We start from the raw sequence: 13,848 nt of genomic DNA, 5'->3' as shown, positions 1-13,848 counted from the left end.
AGATGGAACTATAAGTAGATGACTTCCCAGGTAACACGCTTGCATTGTCAACCAGAATCTTTCAATAATGATTCTAAACGAGCGACAACTCTTACTTTAGAACCACATTCTCTCCCAAAACTTTTGACTTCCTTTCCTAGAAAGTCTCCTGTGCCGGCCTCATATCCAACTCATGCGTCCAGAGGGAGCTCGGCTGCTGTGACAACCAAAGATACAACTCTCCAACATCTTCCGCGCGCATCCGCTTGCCGGTCTTGGTGTTCTCGTTCTCTTCATCGATAATTCCGCCATTGGCAATAGCATGAACCACGTGTACACCAAACTTGCTGTGTTCCTTTGCAATAGCCTGGGCTACCATCCTCGCGGCTGCTCGAGATGCACCATAGGCAGCGTACTGCTGATTTGTACGCATGGCTCCCAAAGTGCCCGTGAAGATGATGGTGCCCTTCTTCGCACCCTCAGTATCGGAAAGAAGCGTCTGCCCTCCATTCTGTGCGTACATAAGCTTCAACGCTTCTTGCGCAAATACAACGCCTCCGGTTGTGAAGGTGCTCATGCTGTCATTGAAAGCTTCTGGCGTTTCTTCGAGGAATGGCTTCCTGCTCGAGTTCTTGACGTGGTATATGGCGAGCTTGAGCTTGAGATCTTTGAAGTCTGCATGATCTGCGATTTGTTGGAAAGTCCGCCGGAGGTTTTCGGGCTCAGTGTCTGTAGGAAAGGGGTGGAGTATGCCATTGGAAGACTTGCGTAGATCGGTCGCAAGATTCTGGAGATTTTCGGGGTTTCTGGCAAGTAGCGCAACTGCCAAGTTGCCATGTTGGGGGCTGGCTAGAATTCGAGCGATCCCTGCGCCGGAAGTAGGCCCTGCACCGATGATGATTGCGAGTCCTTTGGGCGCCATTGTGTAGTCAGTCTCAACTTTATGGTGGTGTCTTGAAGTACAGTTTGATGTTTCCAATATCTGATTCTGATTACATGGTCTTGAGTTAGACCATCAGCATACCTCCCATTTATATACTTACTCATACACAGCTCACTGAATTGATTACAGTGGTGCTGGCTGGACTTCCCATGGGAACGGACGTCATTGATCGTCCGATCCGTGCTCAGGCCGTGCCCCGCGCCGACTTATAGTGGAATAAAGTGATAGAAATTCGGGGATAAGACGTCACGATTTGCTCAAGACGCCTATGTCCGATTTAGTGGCTGCAACCTGCTGACCATGCTGACGGAGGCAGCTCTGGCTGACTAAATCATGCTCGATGTCTATCATTACCTTGGCTAACAGTCAACTGAATAAGTTCTGTGTGCATTTCTCTATTTGTCAATAGCAGGCGATCTGGCCTGGCGGATGCCACCCTGATACTTTGGACATGGACATACACGCTCTTATCATTTCAACGTGGTGCAAATATGTTTGTCGACTTGAGTCGTTTCTCCGGCCGGCCCTACCGAACTAATCCATCTTCAAGATTCAAAAAGCTAAAGTAAATATGAATGGTGCGAGCCAACAACAGAGCCACGCCTAGGGGAATTCAAATATAAGCTAGTTGAAGTATTTTGCAAACTCAAATTTGCATCGCCTTGACCGGAAGACTTACTTAGAAGGATTCCAACATTGGCGATATGAGACTGAGCGCCTTTGGGATCACGTAAGTACTCTGAGAGAAATAGAGTCTTGAAAGAGGCATGTAGCTTTGAGACCAGGTCTGGTTGAGTTGCTCGAATTAAGGCGGCCATTTACATCTTTAAGCAGCCATTGAACGTCGGCCAGTCCCCGCGGCGTTATTGGGATGTCTGTCGAAGACCTCAAAGTCCGTCATTCAGCCGGGCAATGGCGTCATCTTTACCGGTGTAATCGAGAATGGGAGATTTGACGTGATTACGTTCTTCCTCCCACCATTGGCTGTTTTCTTTAGAAAATCCATATATCTTTGCAATCAAGGCTACGCTCAAGCAATGTTCACGGAGTTCGGGTACTCTGAACCCCTCTTGGCGCATGTTGCAGCACACGGAGCCAATCGTAATCCTCTTGACCAAGTCTCGCTGCATGTGTGCGAAAGACCTCTAGGATTTGAATATTGCGACATGGCGGGGTCGATGATTAATTTTTGTTTGTTACACACTAGAGAAGAAGGTCCTCAGGTGCTTCCCTTGAGATAACTTACATCGTCCACCTCAAATCTGAAGCAGAGCTCATATTTTGCATGATTCCATACGTTAGGTATAGTAACATTCAAGCACGATGACCGCAACAAACCCCTTCTCCCAAATAAATTTCACGAGGTTTTTAGGACAAGCTTTAATTCTATCTGTTCTTATTCTGGTCGGCTATCTACTACAAAATGAAATAAAGAGGCATCGAGGTAAAATCAAACATGTTCCTGGTCCTCTTGGGTGGCCTGTGGTTGGCAACCTCTTCCAGGTAACTGAACATTTATATACCATGAGTGATCGTTCTTGGAGAAAGTAACTGATACAACGCAGAACCAAGACCAAGTACCAGCAGAAACATACCGAGTCTGGGCAAAGAAGTATGGGCCCGTGTTCCAGATACAGCTAGGAAATACCACGGCTGTTGTCGTCAACACTGTAGAGTCTGCCAAACAGCTATTTCTCGGACAACGCCATGCGATGAATTCTCGACCAACCTTCTATGTATTCCATGGAAAGGTCAGCAAAGCCGTTACAAGTATCGGCACCAGCCCATGGGACGACTCCTGTAAACGTCGCCGCAAGCTCGCAGCTGGGGCATTGAATCGTCCGCGGGTAGAAAGCTACGCGCCTATCTTGAATTTGGAGGCACGGGAGTTTCTCAAAGACCTATACGAAGAATGCTGTGGTGGTTCGGAGGATCTCGACTTCCGTCCGGCTGTCAGGCGCTTTGCCCTCAATCTTAGCCTGACGCTCAACTATGGGACAAGAGCCTCCCATGTCAAGTCCCTGGTGGAAGATCCTCTATTTTCCGAGATAATTTATGTCGAATCCGAGATCTCAAAACTTCGCGACACAGGAAAGAACTACACTAACTACATACCCTTGCTGCGATACTGGGAGCCGATTGCTAGTGTGTTAGGTTTACAGTCCACACCGACGAATCACGCTGGGGACATTGGCCGTCGAAGATTGGAATACAACGACATACTCCTCAGCCGACTAAAAGACGAGATTGCTCGAGGTAAAGACAAGCCCTGCATTCAAGGTGCTGTTCTGAAAGACCCTGAGTCGGCAACCCTGACGCGAGAGGAGTTGATCAGTGTGAGCCTCAGTATGATGGCAGTAAGTTCATCCTACAATTAAACCGGAAGCTCATGATGGACTTGCCCTGACATATTTCAGGGCGCCGACTCGAACCAGCCTACCTTGGCTTGGGCTATTCTTCTACTTGCACACCGCCCTGATATTCAAGACAAAGCATATGCCGCCATCCAAGATGCTGGTGTTCTACAGCAATCATCCAACACATATGCTTCTACAAAGATTGACTACATAGATGCACTGACAAAAGAGATCTCGAGATACTTTGTCGTCTTGAAGCTCGCGCTACCGAAGGCGACATACGCTGATGCCACCTGGGAGTCCGCCACAATTCCGGCCAACACTCTGGTTTTCTTGAACAGCTGGTCATGCAACAGAGGTGACTTTGCCACAACTCAGATGAAGTGTCATATTAGACTGACCGCCAAGCCAGACCCTGACCTATTCAAGGAGCCCGAAGTATTCGCCCCTGAGCGTTGGCTTCCAGATGCACCGGATCAATACGCGCATCAATTCGCCTTCGGTATGGGGGGCAGAATGTGTGTAGCGTCTCATCTTGCACACAGTGCCTTACACACAGCCTTTTCGCACTTGATCGCCCGATTCAAGATCTTGCCTGCAGACGGTAAGGATTCTATGGAGATCGATCCGATTAAAGGACTTGATGGCCTCTCGTTTGTTGCCAAACCGAAAGGTTTCCAGGCTAAGTTCGTTCCAAGAGATGGAGCACGATTGGAGGGTTGGCTGAAAAACCCTGATGAGTGCTTGTGCAAGTCTCTGTGAACTCTTCATTCTTGAAAAGAATAGATGCAGTCGGTGGCAGGCTTGTTTGTGTCCAACCAATTCAATATTGCTAGGACATGCTGATTCAATTTGGGCTTGGGGACTCCAGGTAAATTGTAAGTGGAAGTATCATTTACGGACGTCCGTGTTGAAGTCAAGTAGAATCATACATATCAGCACCTCAGAGATGGTCTGAAGAAATTTGTGCGACTTGTCAGTGTAAACTGCCACCCATTCTATCGGCGCCACGCCTGTACATTTGCCTTAATATCTTGTAAAACCTACGTGAATGGTCCGATGCCTTGAGATTAATAAGGTGTCCCGGGAAATGCACGTAGAAGGACTAGAAGCATAGCTTGCCGTTTTCCCGACATACAAAAGCCTAATGTAAGCCCGGCGAACAGCTCTCCACTTATCAGGACCGCGCAACATCCGAACATCGGGGATCAGACTGCATGCGGTCAGCAGCCACTCGCAACTGATCATTGTGATGGATAACGGACTTGGTGCAGTATGTCGCCATAGGTCGTGCGGGCCATTCCACCGAACCCCGCCGGACACCATTAATTACTTAAACCACCGAGCTACACTATTCGGACATTTATGACACGGTTCTCAGCCCAATAACTCTATGCCCAGTCGCTAACTCACATCAATTTAACGGGAAACGGTTTTCAATCTTTGTGTTTCAAGATGCCTTCTCCAAACCTCAACGCTGCCGACCTTTTCGGCGTCAAGGGCCTCATCGCCGTAGTCACGGGTGGGGGAACTGGTACGTCATTCATCAACCGCAGTAGCAACCCTCCAGTGTTTGCTTACGATTCAACCTAGGCATCGGTCTCATGATTGCACAAGGCCTCGAGGCGAACGGGGCAATTGTATACATCATCGGCCGACGGAAAGAAGCTTTGGAACAGGCGGCAAAGACAGCTGTAAGTTTCTGCGAGAGCGTTGGGCCCAGCAGAGTCTATCATCCATACCGGTCATGCATGGCCCTTATGTTCGAGAGATATGACGACTGATGTTGGCGCCCTAAATGTGAATAGAAAAACGGCAACATTCGCACCATCCAAGGTGATATCACCTCAAAGAGCGACCTCGAGCGAGCGGTCGCAGAGATCAAGGAGGCTCACGGATACGTCAACGTCGTCATCGCCAACTCAGGCATCGGCGGACCGGCTCTCAAGGGCTTGCCCCCTAACCCGACCATTGCTCAGTACCGCGACTTTATCTTTGGCTGGGAGCAGAAGGACTTCACCGAGACCTTTGCTGTGAACGCTACCGGCGTGTTTTTCACGGTCGCAGCATTCCTGGAACTTCTCGATGAGGGTAACAAGCGCAGCAATTTCAAGCAAAGGAGCCAAGTCATCGCGACTAGCAGCATTGGCGCGTACAACCGCAACCCGATGGGCTTCGCTTATGGAGCGTCAAAGGCAGCTGTGGTGCACATGTTCAAGCAATTGTAAGCGGTCCTGAAAGAGTTACAAGAGCCGGCCTCGAGACTAACATCTATAAGGAGCACCACGCTGGTCCCATTCAACATCCGCGCCAACGTAATTGCACCTGGATGTAAGTCTACTTCCTTCCGACGCCACGTAGGGCACTCGTTTTGACTCGGAGTCCATGGGGCAGGATTTTCAATCATCTACTAATCTCAATTTACAGTCTACCCGAGTGAGATGACAACGGCAACGGTCGAGGCCCACAAGGAGGGTTGGCCCAAGACTACCATTCCTGAAGAGAGGGCGGGAGACGTAGAAGATATGGCTGGCGCTGTGTTGTTCTTGGTTAGCAGGGCAGGCGCTTACACCAACGGCAATGTGCTCGTAACAGACGGTGGAAGGCTTGGAATCGTGCCGTCTAGCTATTGAGCGACTTGGAGTTGCAAGTGTGAATACTTGAGAGACGTTAAACAACAACTTTGATATAGTCTCAGTCCTTCGTTCTTTTGGTGATATACCTGAGATTGAAAGTTTGTTTTGTGAACAAAATTGAAGTTTGTGGTCCATCGAGAGGTAACTGTGCCTCGGCTGTGGTCGAGAGAAAAACGAACTTTATCAAAACTTCAAAAGAACAGATGTCTAGCGCACAAAGAATAGCTTGGTCTGTGAGATAGGTCAAGGTCTACGCATGAAGTGACGCTAATTACGCTAATTCTTCTCTACGCTTCAAGATATCATGGGCGACAGTGATCGCTCATCGTGAAAAGATGCAGTCTCAGATGTTGACCAGCCCAAGTCTCATGTTTCCGATGGCTCGTATTCGTGACATTCGGAAAAGCTCCTACAAGCGAAACCCAGGGGAAACGGCACTATTTGAGTGTGAGAAATGCGGAGATCATAGCAGGCTGCCCCCGCTACTCCTGCACATCTGAACCGGGGTGATGTCACCCTAACGTGCCGCAAACACATGGATACAAGGGATGTAGCCAACCAGAACCGAGAAGTTTCGCGATCAACGCCTCCAAGTACCGGGAAGGAGCAATTATCCATCCGGCATCTTCCCGCTATTCTAGGTTCTGACTGGAGTTCTTGGCTTCGGCTGGACAACCCTCCCGCAATGTGCCAATCCACGCGAACCACTGAGACATGAGATTGGCTACATTCTTCACCCATTTGGGGCGGACAACCTCGAACTCACAATCGCAAACCAATGAAAGAACAACAAAGAAGTAGGCATCATGGGGGAGCTGAAAATCGGATGTGGACCACCTCTTCCCAATGTTTGTGTCTTAACCTAGCCAAGTACGTCCTGGAGGCAAGCGAGCAAACGAATCGGCGCGCTCCTACAGGCTACTGGTAAGTCGAGGCATCATAGCGCTGGTCGCGCTGGCGGCCACTGGGTTCCAGACTGAAAGGGTGGACTGGTCATCCATGCTCCTGCTGAAACGGAATCTACACATCCGATGCAGGCTGGTATGGGAACCACCACTCTTTATATCCATGACCACACCCAGTTGCCAGCTTTCAGCTACCTTTGAGGGCCTGCATCCGAACTTGCTTTGAATTTCTGGCAGAGCTTTGCTTGGGAGTCGAGAGTGGTATCTCATCATGTTAAGTCCTTTGTCAGTGGCGCTTTTGGCGCTACCGGCGCTTCTCTTGTACCTGTACTCTGCCCTCAGCTATCGCCGGCTGAAGCAATACGCCAACTTTCCTCAGCTGAAGCCTTCAATAGTATGGGGTCACCTCAAGGCCATAAACGAGCACCACGTGAAGCGCAATGAGAAGGACTCTCAACTCGGTCCGTATTAGCGACGGGAGGTATGTGGTGCTGTGGGCTAATCTCAGTTTCGCAGATCCCACCATGGGAGATATGCTCGAGGAGATCGGTAACCCTCCCATCATGCTTCTAGACCTTCGTCCAGTCAGCCGGCCCCTACTGGTCATCCGAAGCCATGAGATCGCGGAGCAGGTATCAAGACAATCAAAGATGTGGCCCTACAGCGCACCGAAGTCCGACACCATGATGTATCTCACACCGCTGCTGGGCGAGAAGTCAATCGTAATGTCTCAAGTAAGAAGTTCCTTCGCATGTTTCACGTTTGTTCTCTTTTTACAGAATATGGACGCGAAAACATCCGTCAGAATATGATTTAATTTGGACTCTTCTCGCAGGGCTCCGGATGGAAAGATATGAGAAAGCATTTCAACCCTGGCTTCGCTCCCCAGCACCTCATGAGTCTGATGCCAGTAATTTTGGAAAAGACTCAGACCTTCCTCGCCAAACTCGACGAACTCGTCAGGACGGGTGAAGAGTTTGAGCTGGAGCCTTTGTGCACTAATCTTACTTTCGATATCATTGGTAAGTCTCATCAAGTTTCTGTAGTCAGAGCAGCATTTCACTAAAAATTGACACATAGGTGCCGTGACGATGGATGTTGATCTTAACGCACAGCTTCCCGAGGACCAACAAATAGAGTTCATTAAGGGTTACAAGGAGTTTTTAACCTCATACAGGGAGGGCAGTGGTATACTGAAGTGGTGGGAGAACCCACAGCTGGGCAGGAAACGAAGGCGACTTGCCAAGTCTTGCAACGTCTTCCTCGAGGATGTCATTCGTCGCAAATTCAACGATGTGAAGCAGGACAAGGGGTCATCGAGCCGGAGTATTCTGGCTCTCAGCTTGAAAGACACACAGGTCTTGACACAGGATATCATCGACGGGACGAAGGATCAACTCAAAACCTTCATGTTCGCAGGGCACGACACCACCAGCATCCTCCTCCAATGGGCCTTTTACGAGTTATCAAGGACGCCTCGGGCAATGAAGAGCCTTCGGACTGAGCTAGAGAGTCTCTTCGGCCAGGACTTGAGCCCCGAAGTCGTCCGGGAAGCTCTACTCGCCAGGGGTGAGGAGATCACCCAGAAGATGACCTATACCTCGGCAGTCATTAAGGAGATTCTGCGCCTATACCCACCAGCTGGGACCGCGCGCCTTTGCCCTCCGGGCGCGAACTTTCACTTGCAGTTACCAGACAACAGCAGCCTCTGCGTTGATGGGATGGTTCTGTACAACTGTGCCACTCTCATCCAGCGAGACCCTGACGTCTATGGAAGCACCAAAGACGATTTTGTACCCGAGCGATGGCTCGGGAATACGGACACGTCAATGGCGACGAATGACGACGAGAAGATGGGCATTGGCAAAGCTGGCGAGAACGAGATTCCTGCCGCCGCATGGAGACCTTTTGAGAGGGGTCCTAGGAACTGCATCGGACAGGAGCTTGCCAACATCGAGGCCAGGGTGATTTTGGCTAGTGTTGTGGGCAAGTATGTCTTTGAAAAGGTCGGTCTAGGGGAGGCTACGCTGGACGAGAAGGATCGTCCCATCATCAACGAAAAGGGGCAATACAGGTCCAATACACAGCTTTACAACGTAAGCCCTCCATTAGGATAAGTCCATTAGGAGGATCACCCAAGAGCACGCCTCACTAACTTGTCGCAGACGAGACAAATTACTGCCCGGCCGGTTGACAATATGAGGGTCCGAGTGAAGCACCAGGCACTAACAGGAGCCTGAGATATTACGGAACCGTCGATAAGGTATAGAAATAGCTTGTTTTCCGTGTAAGCAGACACTGTCAGTCAAATACAGACTATCGAGGGGTCAGCTTGGTGTCAATCTGATGTTTTGCCAATGCCAAAACTACACACACCCAGTAGTTCAAGTTTGTTTGGTTAGAGAAATGTTCGTAAACTATGCCGTGTTTCCTCAACTTATGGTTTGAGCTTCCAAGTGCCATGCACCTCATCTTGATTTACAGAGCGTTGAAAGGTCTACTATTTGACCTTGAATTTGGATTACAAAATGGCGCTGGATCTCACTCATGACGTAACATGAAATTGGTTCATTTGAGCACTTCAGAGTGGTAATCAACTTGAAACTCTAAGCTTAGGTGTATGATGCGAAATCTCACTCAAGATATCTGACATGCTACATTGACATGAGCAAGACCTGATTAATGGTAGGGTTAGAAGTGTGGCTGGTGCGTGCAAGAACGGCTTATTTTCTGTGGCGTATGGCATAAGTAGTTGGGAAGCTTTGGTCCAGTAGGTTTGGGTTGCCACAGGCGGGTGGGTCATGCTCGGAGACCAGCGGCAGCGACAGCTACCAAAGCTCCCCACAGCAGCGTCATTGGAGCGCGAGGCACCGACGTCAATCAACAACCGCCGTTGCGCTCACGCTTGTCGACCTTGCCTTTCTCTCAACTTGCTGTCGCTAGGAGATGTAGCCATGGCCTTTCAGGTTCGTTTGCAAATCTCCCCTCAATGTGCTCTCTGCGACCCGACGTCCGCTAACCACCTGCATTGAAGTGGAAGGCATTCGACTTCTTCGACGTCAGCCAGGTCCGGCTCGCCGATGAGGAGACCCGAGTCTTCTTCGAGAGCAACGAGATCGCTAGTGTTTGCTCCGGTTCCGACAGTCTATTCCTCGGTAGCTACGATGGATACGTTCGAATTGTCGGTTCGAGTTGGAAGGTGGTGAAGAGCTTCCAGGCTCACGAGCTCGGGACGATCACACACATGCGCCAGATCGAGGGGACAAGCCTGCTTGTTACTGTAGCTGTAGGTGGACGCAAAAATCATGAGATGACGAGAATGGAAACTGACATCTGAGCAGGAAGACCTCAGCAGCGAGCCGGTGTTGAAGATCTGGGCTCTGGATAAGCTGGTGAAGAAGACCAATATGCCGACTTGTTTAAGCACTTTGCAGATCAACAATGGCAGGAAGCAATTTCCGGTAAGGGAGGACTTGAGCGCATAGTTCCAAAGCATCAACTAATCACTTTCTCATCCAGATCTCGGCTATCGATGTTCTCGACAACCTTACCCAAGTAGCAGTCGGCTTCGCGAACGGCACGGTGACCCTGATCCGAGGCGACTTGATCAACGACCTGGGGGCGAAACAAAGGACGGTGCACGACTCAGAAGAACCTATCACAGGCGTGGAGCTCATGACGGATTCCCAAGATGTCACGACCCTATTCATCTCAACAACAGCCCGAATTCTGAAGCTCGGGATTTCGAGAAGGGGCCATAGCTCCCCGCCCAAGACTGTGGAAGACATGGGATGTCACGTTGACTGTATGACGGTTGACAAGAAGACAGGAGACGTGGTAGTCGCCCGAGAGGATGCCATCTACACCTACACCTTGGAAGGCAGAGGAGCGCCGCGTGCGTACGAATCGCCGAAAAGACTAGTTTCGATCTACCAGGATTACGTTGCACTGGTATGCCCACCATCGGCTTCCACCACCGACAAAGGCAACGACACTATGCGCCGACGCTTTGGAGGTGGAGGTGGAGCAGCGGATGCGCTCTTCAACGCATCAACGTTCATTCTTCTCGAGCCAGACCTTAGAGTGCTCAGCCACACACAATCTCTGATCTCGCCTTTCAAAGCCATCTTCCAAATTTGGGGTGATCTGTTCGTTCTCACACAAGATGGCAAGGTAAACCGATACCATGAAAAGTCACTGCAACAGCGCCTCGAAATGCTGTACCAGCGCAACATGTACCCCTTGGCTATTGAACTGGCACAAAAGTCACGGCTGGATGCGACACAGCAGAGCGGCATCTTCCGACGCTTTGGAGACCATCTGTATCAAAAAGCTGATTACGACGGTGCCATGGTCCAATACATCAAGGCGATCGATACTACTGAACCATCACAGGTCATCAGAAAGGTAAGCTTCCACATCCAGAAGAAATAGAGCGCAGGAAGATTAATAATCATAGTTCCTCGATACACAAAGGATACACAACCTGATACAGTATCTTGAGCAGCTACATGAGCATCGCAAGGCAACGTCTGACCACACAACATTGCTTTTGAACTGCTATGCGAAGCTCAAAGATATCGACAAGTTGGAGGCATTTATCAAATCACCCGGTGATTTAAAGTTTGACCTCGAGACTGCAATCACTATGTGTAGGCAAGGAGGCTACTACGAACAAGCTGCGTATCTTGCCAAGAAGCACGGCGAAATCGAATTGGTCGTGGACATCCTGATAGAAGACTCCAAATTGTACAACGAGGCTCTCGATTTTATATGGCATCAAGACCCGGAAGTGGTGAGTTCCATACTTCTCCAGTATTTTGAACAATTCTGATATTTCATTAGGCATTCCCTTGCCTCAAGAAGTATGCCAGAGTTCTCATCGAGAACTGTCCAAAGGATGCGACCACAGTCTTCGTGGACTACTACACTGGCAAGTACCGTCCGAGGCTACACTTTGTACCGATTGAGGACAACGGAGAGGCTGTTGTAGCCGGCGGCATGGTGGCCGGTGCAGCAAGTGCCGTCCAGAACCTTTCCAACTTTTTACCTCTGCCATACATGAACACATCTTCTCTTCAAAGCCCATCCACACCGGGCAATGGAACAGCCATCAACGGCGATGCTCAGATCATCTTGAATCCCGACGACATTCCTGCGCCGAAATACACCCCACCGCCTCCAAGGACTGCTTTCTCATCCTTCATCGACCACCCAGACGAGTTCATTGTTTTCCTGGAGGCATGCCTAGAAGACACAGGTCTTAAGGAAAGCGACAGGACAGATTTGTACACCACACTCTTTGAGATGTACCTACACAAGTCAAATGAGAAGAAAGGGGAGCAGCATCGAGAAGAGTGGGAGAACAAGGCGAAGAAGCTCATCGAAGGAGAAGACATTCCGATGGAGAGTTCCAATGTCCTGTTGCTTTCGCACCTTTCTGACTTCAAGGACGGCACAACCTTGGTCAAGGAGCAATCCGGTTTACTCTTTGACATTTTCCGATCGTACACCTCAGCCAAAGATACCCGCGGAGCCATCAAAGCCCTTCGAAAGTATGGCCCCGAAGAACCGCAACTATACCCTGCAGCCCTGGCATACCTGACTTCCGACCCCCGAATCCTCCGGGAAGCCGGATCAGAAGAGCTTTCTGCCGTCCTCAACAAAATCGACAAGGACGGCCTCATGGCACCGTTGCAGGTCATCCAGACGCTGGTCGGCCAGTCCGGCTCCTCAGGCGGTGTCGCGACAATGGGCATGATCAAGCCTTACCTCCACGAGACGATTGAGCGCGAGCGCAAGGAGATCGCCGCCAACCGGCGCCGCATCTCGGCCTTCCGCAGCGAGACAGAACAGAAGCGGGCCGAGCTCGCCGACCTCGGCTCCAAGCCGGCCGTGTTCCAGTCGACGCGCTGCGCCGTCTGTACGGCACCCCTCGACCTGCCCGCTGTGCACTTCCTCTGCAAGCACAGCTTCCACCAGCGGTGCCTCCGCACCGAGGGCGAGTGTCCGCAGTGCGCCAACGATAACGCGACGATCCGCGCGCTGCGCAAGACGCAGATTGAGACGGCGGGGAAGCATGAGCTGTTCAAGGCCGAGTTGGAGCGCAGCGAGGATCGGTTCGCGACGGTGGCGGAGTGGTTTGGTCGCGGCGTCATGGGGGCGCCTAATGCTGACACTGCGTAGGTGGGCCTTCCCTTTCCAAGGATTGGGCTGCTATGGAAGGAGGTTTGCTCGGGGTTTGAAGGGAAGGCGTGTTTCTTATTGTGGACTTGAGGGGACTGACTACTCGCGGTTCATCTCAAGTTGGTTGTCTTGGGGAGTTAGGCCAGGCTGTGGTGGTGGTGGGGTGTTGGCGGAGAGGGAGCGATGAGCACATTGAGGAAAAGAAGATCGAACTACTCTGTTTGTATCGCGTAATTACTGTCATCCTCATAAGGTCGCGCCCTTTCCCTGTGGGGTAGACTCGCTAGTCACAAATACCAGATTCCCCATTAGCTTGAAGGAATTTGACGCGGGTTGTTTGTTTAGTGACGTGGATTGCAGTAGTATGAGTGGCAATTTGGAAGCCACTGTGAGGTAGTCTGCCCGGTAGAGAGCATTTTGATGGTCTGGGTTTTGGCCACCCACGACAAGATTTTTGTCATGCTGGTTTTTACTACAACTCGTTCTGATTCTCTGGTAACGGTTAATGCCGTCACAATAAAGTATTCCCACATGGACTGCCTCAACTACCGATGACATTTCGACGCAGCTCGTCAGGAACAAGGATAACTAGGCGCAAACGAACACATAAAAAGAGATCACAGGAACAGTCTCCAAATCAGAGCACTCATCTTTTTACAACGTGAGGAAATGGAGAAAATGTGTTCATCGCTTCTATTCATTCATAGACGAATCTTCCCATCACTTCTCTTTTGCTATCTGTGGTCGGATTTGGGTTGTGTACATGCAAGATCTCCTCCACAAAAAAAGGCGCGGAGAAATAAGAAGCGCTGTTCCGTCTGGGCGATAGACCCGGTCCCAGA

The 13,848-nt window shown here is 50.3% G+C and overlaps 5 protein-coding genes across 5 annotated transcripts; 4 read left to right on the top strand and 1 right to left on the bottom strand.

Annotated features, from left to right (window-relative positions):
* Positions 1–136: 136 nt before the first annotated feature.
* Positions 137–901, bottom strand: CCOS01_03783 (short-chain dehydrogenase/reductase SDR; the record flags this gene model as incomplete). The annotated part of the gene is made up of 1 exon (XM_060451966.1): positions 137–901. The coding sequence occupies one exon, from the start codon at positions 899–901 to the stop codon at positions 137–139; it is 765 nt and encodes a 254-aa protein (XP_060318231.1).
* A 1,733-nt stretch (positions 902–2,634) lies between these two features.
* CCOS01_03782 (uncharacterized protein) lies at positions 2,635–4,041 on the top strand (the record flags this gene model as incomplete). Its single annotated transcript, XM_060451965.1, has 4 exons — positions 2,635–3,279; positions 3,340–3,637; positions 3,692–3,781; positions 3,839–4,041. The coding sequence occupies 4 exons, from the start codon at positions 2,635–2,637 to the stop codon at positions 4,039–4,041; spliced, it is 1,236 nt and encodes a 411-aa protein (XP_060318230.1).
* A 693-nt stretch (positions 4,042–4,734) lies between these two features.
* Positions 4,735–5,912, top strand: CCOS01_03781 (short-chain dehydrogenase/reductase; the record flags this gene model as incomplete). Its single annotated transcript, XM_060451964.1, has 5 exons — positions 4,735–4,813; positions 4,873–4,973; positions 5,088–5,503; positions 5,558–5,610; positions 5,707–5,912. 5 exons carry the CDS (start codon positions 4,735–4,737, stop codon positions 5,910–5,912), a joined length of 855 nt encoding a protein of 284 aa, XP_060318229.1.
* Positions 5,913–7,091: 1,179 nt separating this feature from the next.
* CCOS01_03780 (cytochrome P450 52A11) lies at positions 7,092–9,060 on the top strand (the record flags this gene model as incomplete). The annotated part of the gene is made up of 5 exons (XM_060451963.1): positions 7,092–7,281; positions 7,337–7,554; positions 7,656–7,842; positions 7,901–8,916; positions 8,986–9,060. The coding sequence occupies 5 exons, from the start codon at positions 7,092–7,094 to the stop codon at positions 9,058–9,060; spliced, it is 1,686 nt and encodes a 561-aa protein (XP_060318228.1).
* Positions 9,061–9,621: 561 nt separating this feature from the next.
* On the top strand, positions 9,622–13,006 carry CCOS01_03779 (vacuolar membrane protein; the record flags this gene model as incomplete). The annotated part of the gene is made up of 6 exons (XM_060451962.1): positions 9,622–9,786; positions 9,855–10,106; positions 10,162–10,281; positions 10,340–11,227; positions 11,280–11,615; positions 11,666–13,006. 6 exons carry the CDS (start codon positions 9,622–9,624, stop codon positions 13,004–13,006), a joined length of 3,102 nt encoding a protein of 1,033 aa, XP_060318227.1.
* Between the last annotated feature and the right edge of the window lie 842 nt (positions 13,007–13,848).

Source organism: Colletotrichum costaricense (assembly GCF_030867565.1).
Source record: "Colletotrichum costaricense strain IMI 309622 chromosome Unknown Scaffold_3.1, whole genome shotgun sequence".
Lineage (NCBI taxonomy): Eukaryota > Fungi > Ascomycota > Sordariomycetes > Glomerellales > Glomerellaceae > Colletotrichum > Colletotrichum costaricense.
Note: the sequence above shows the minus strand (reverse complement) of the source record. Positions and strands in the feature narration are given on the sequence as shown.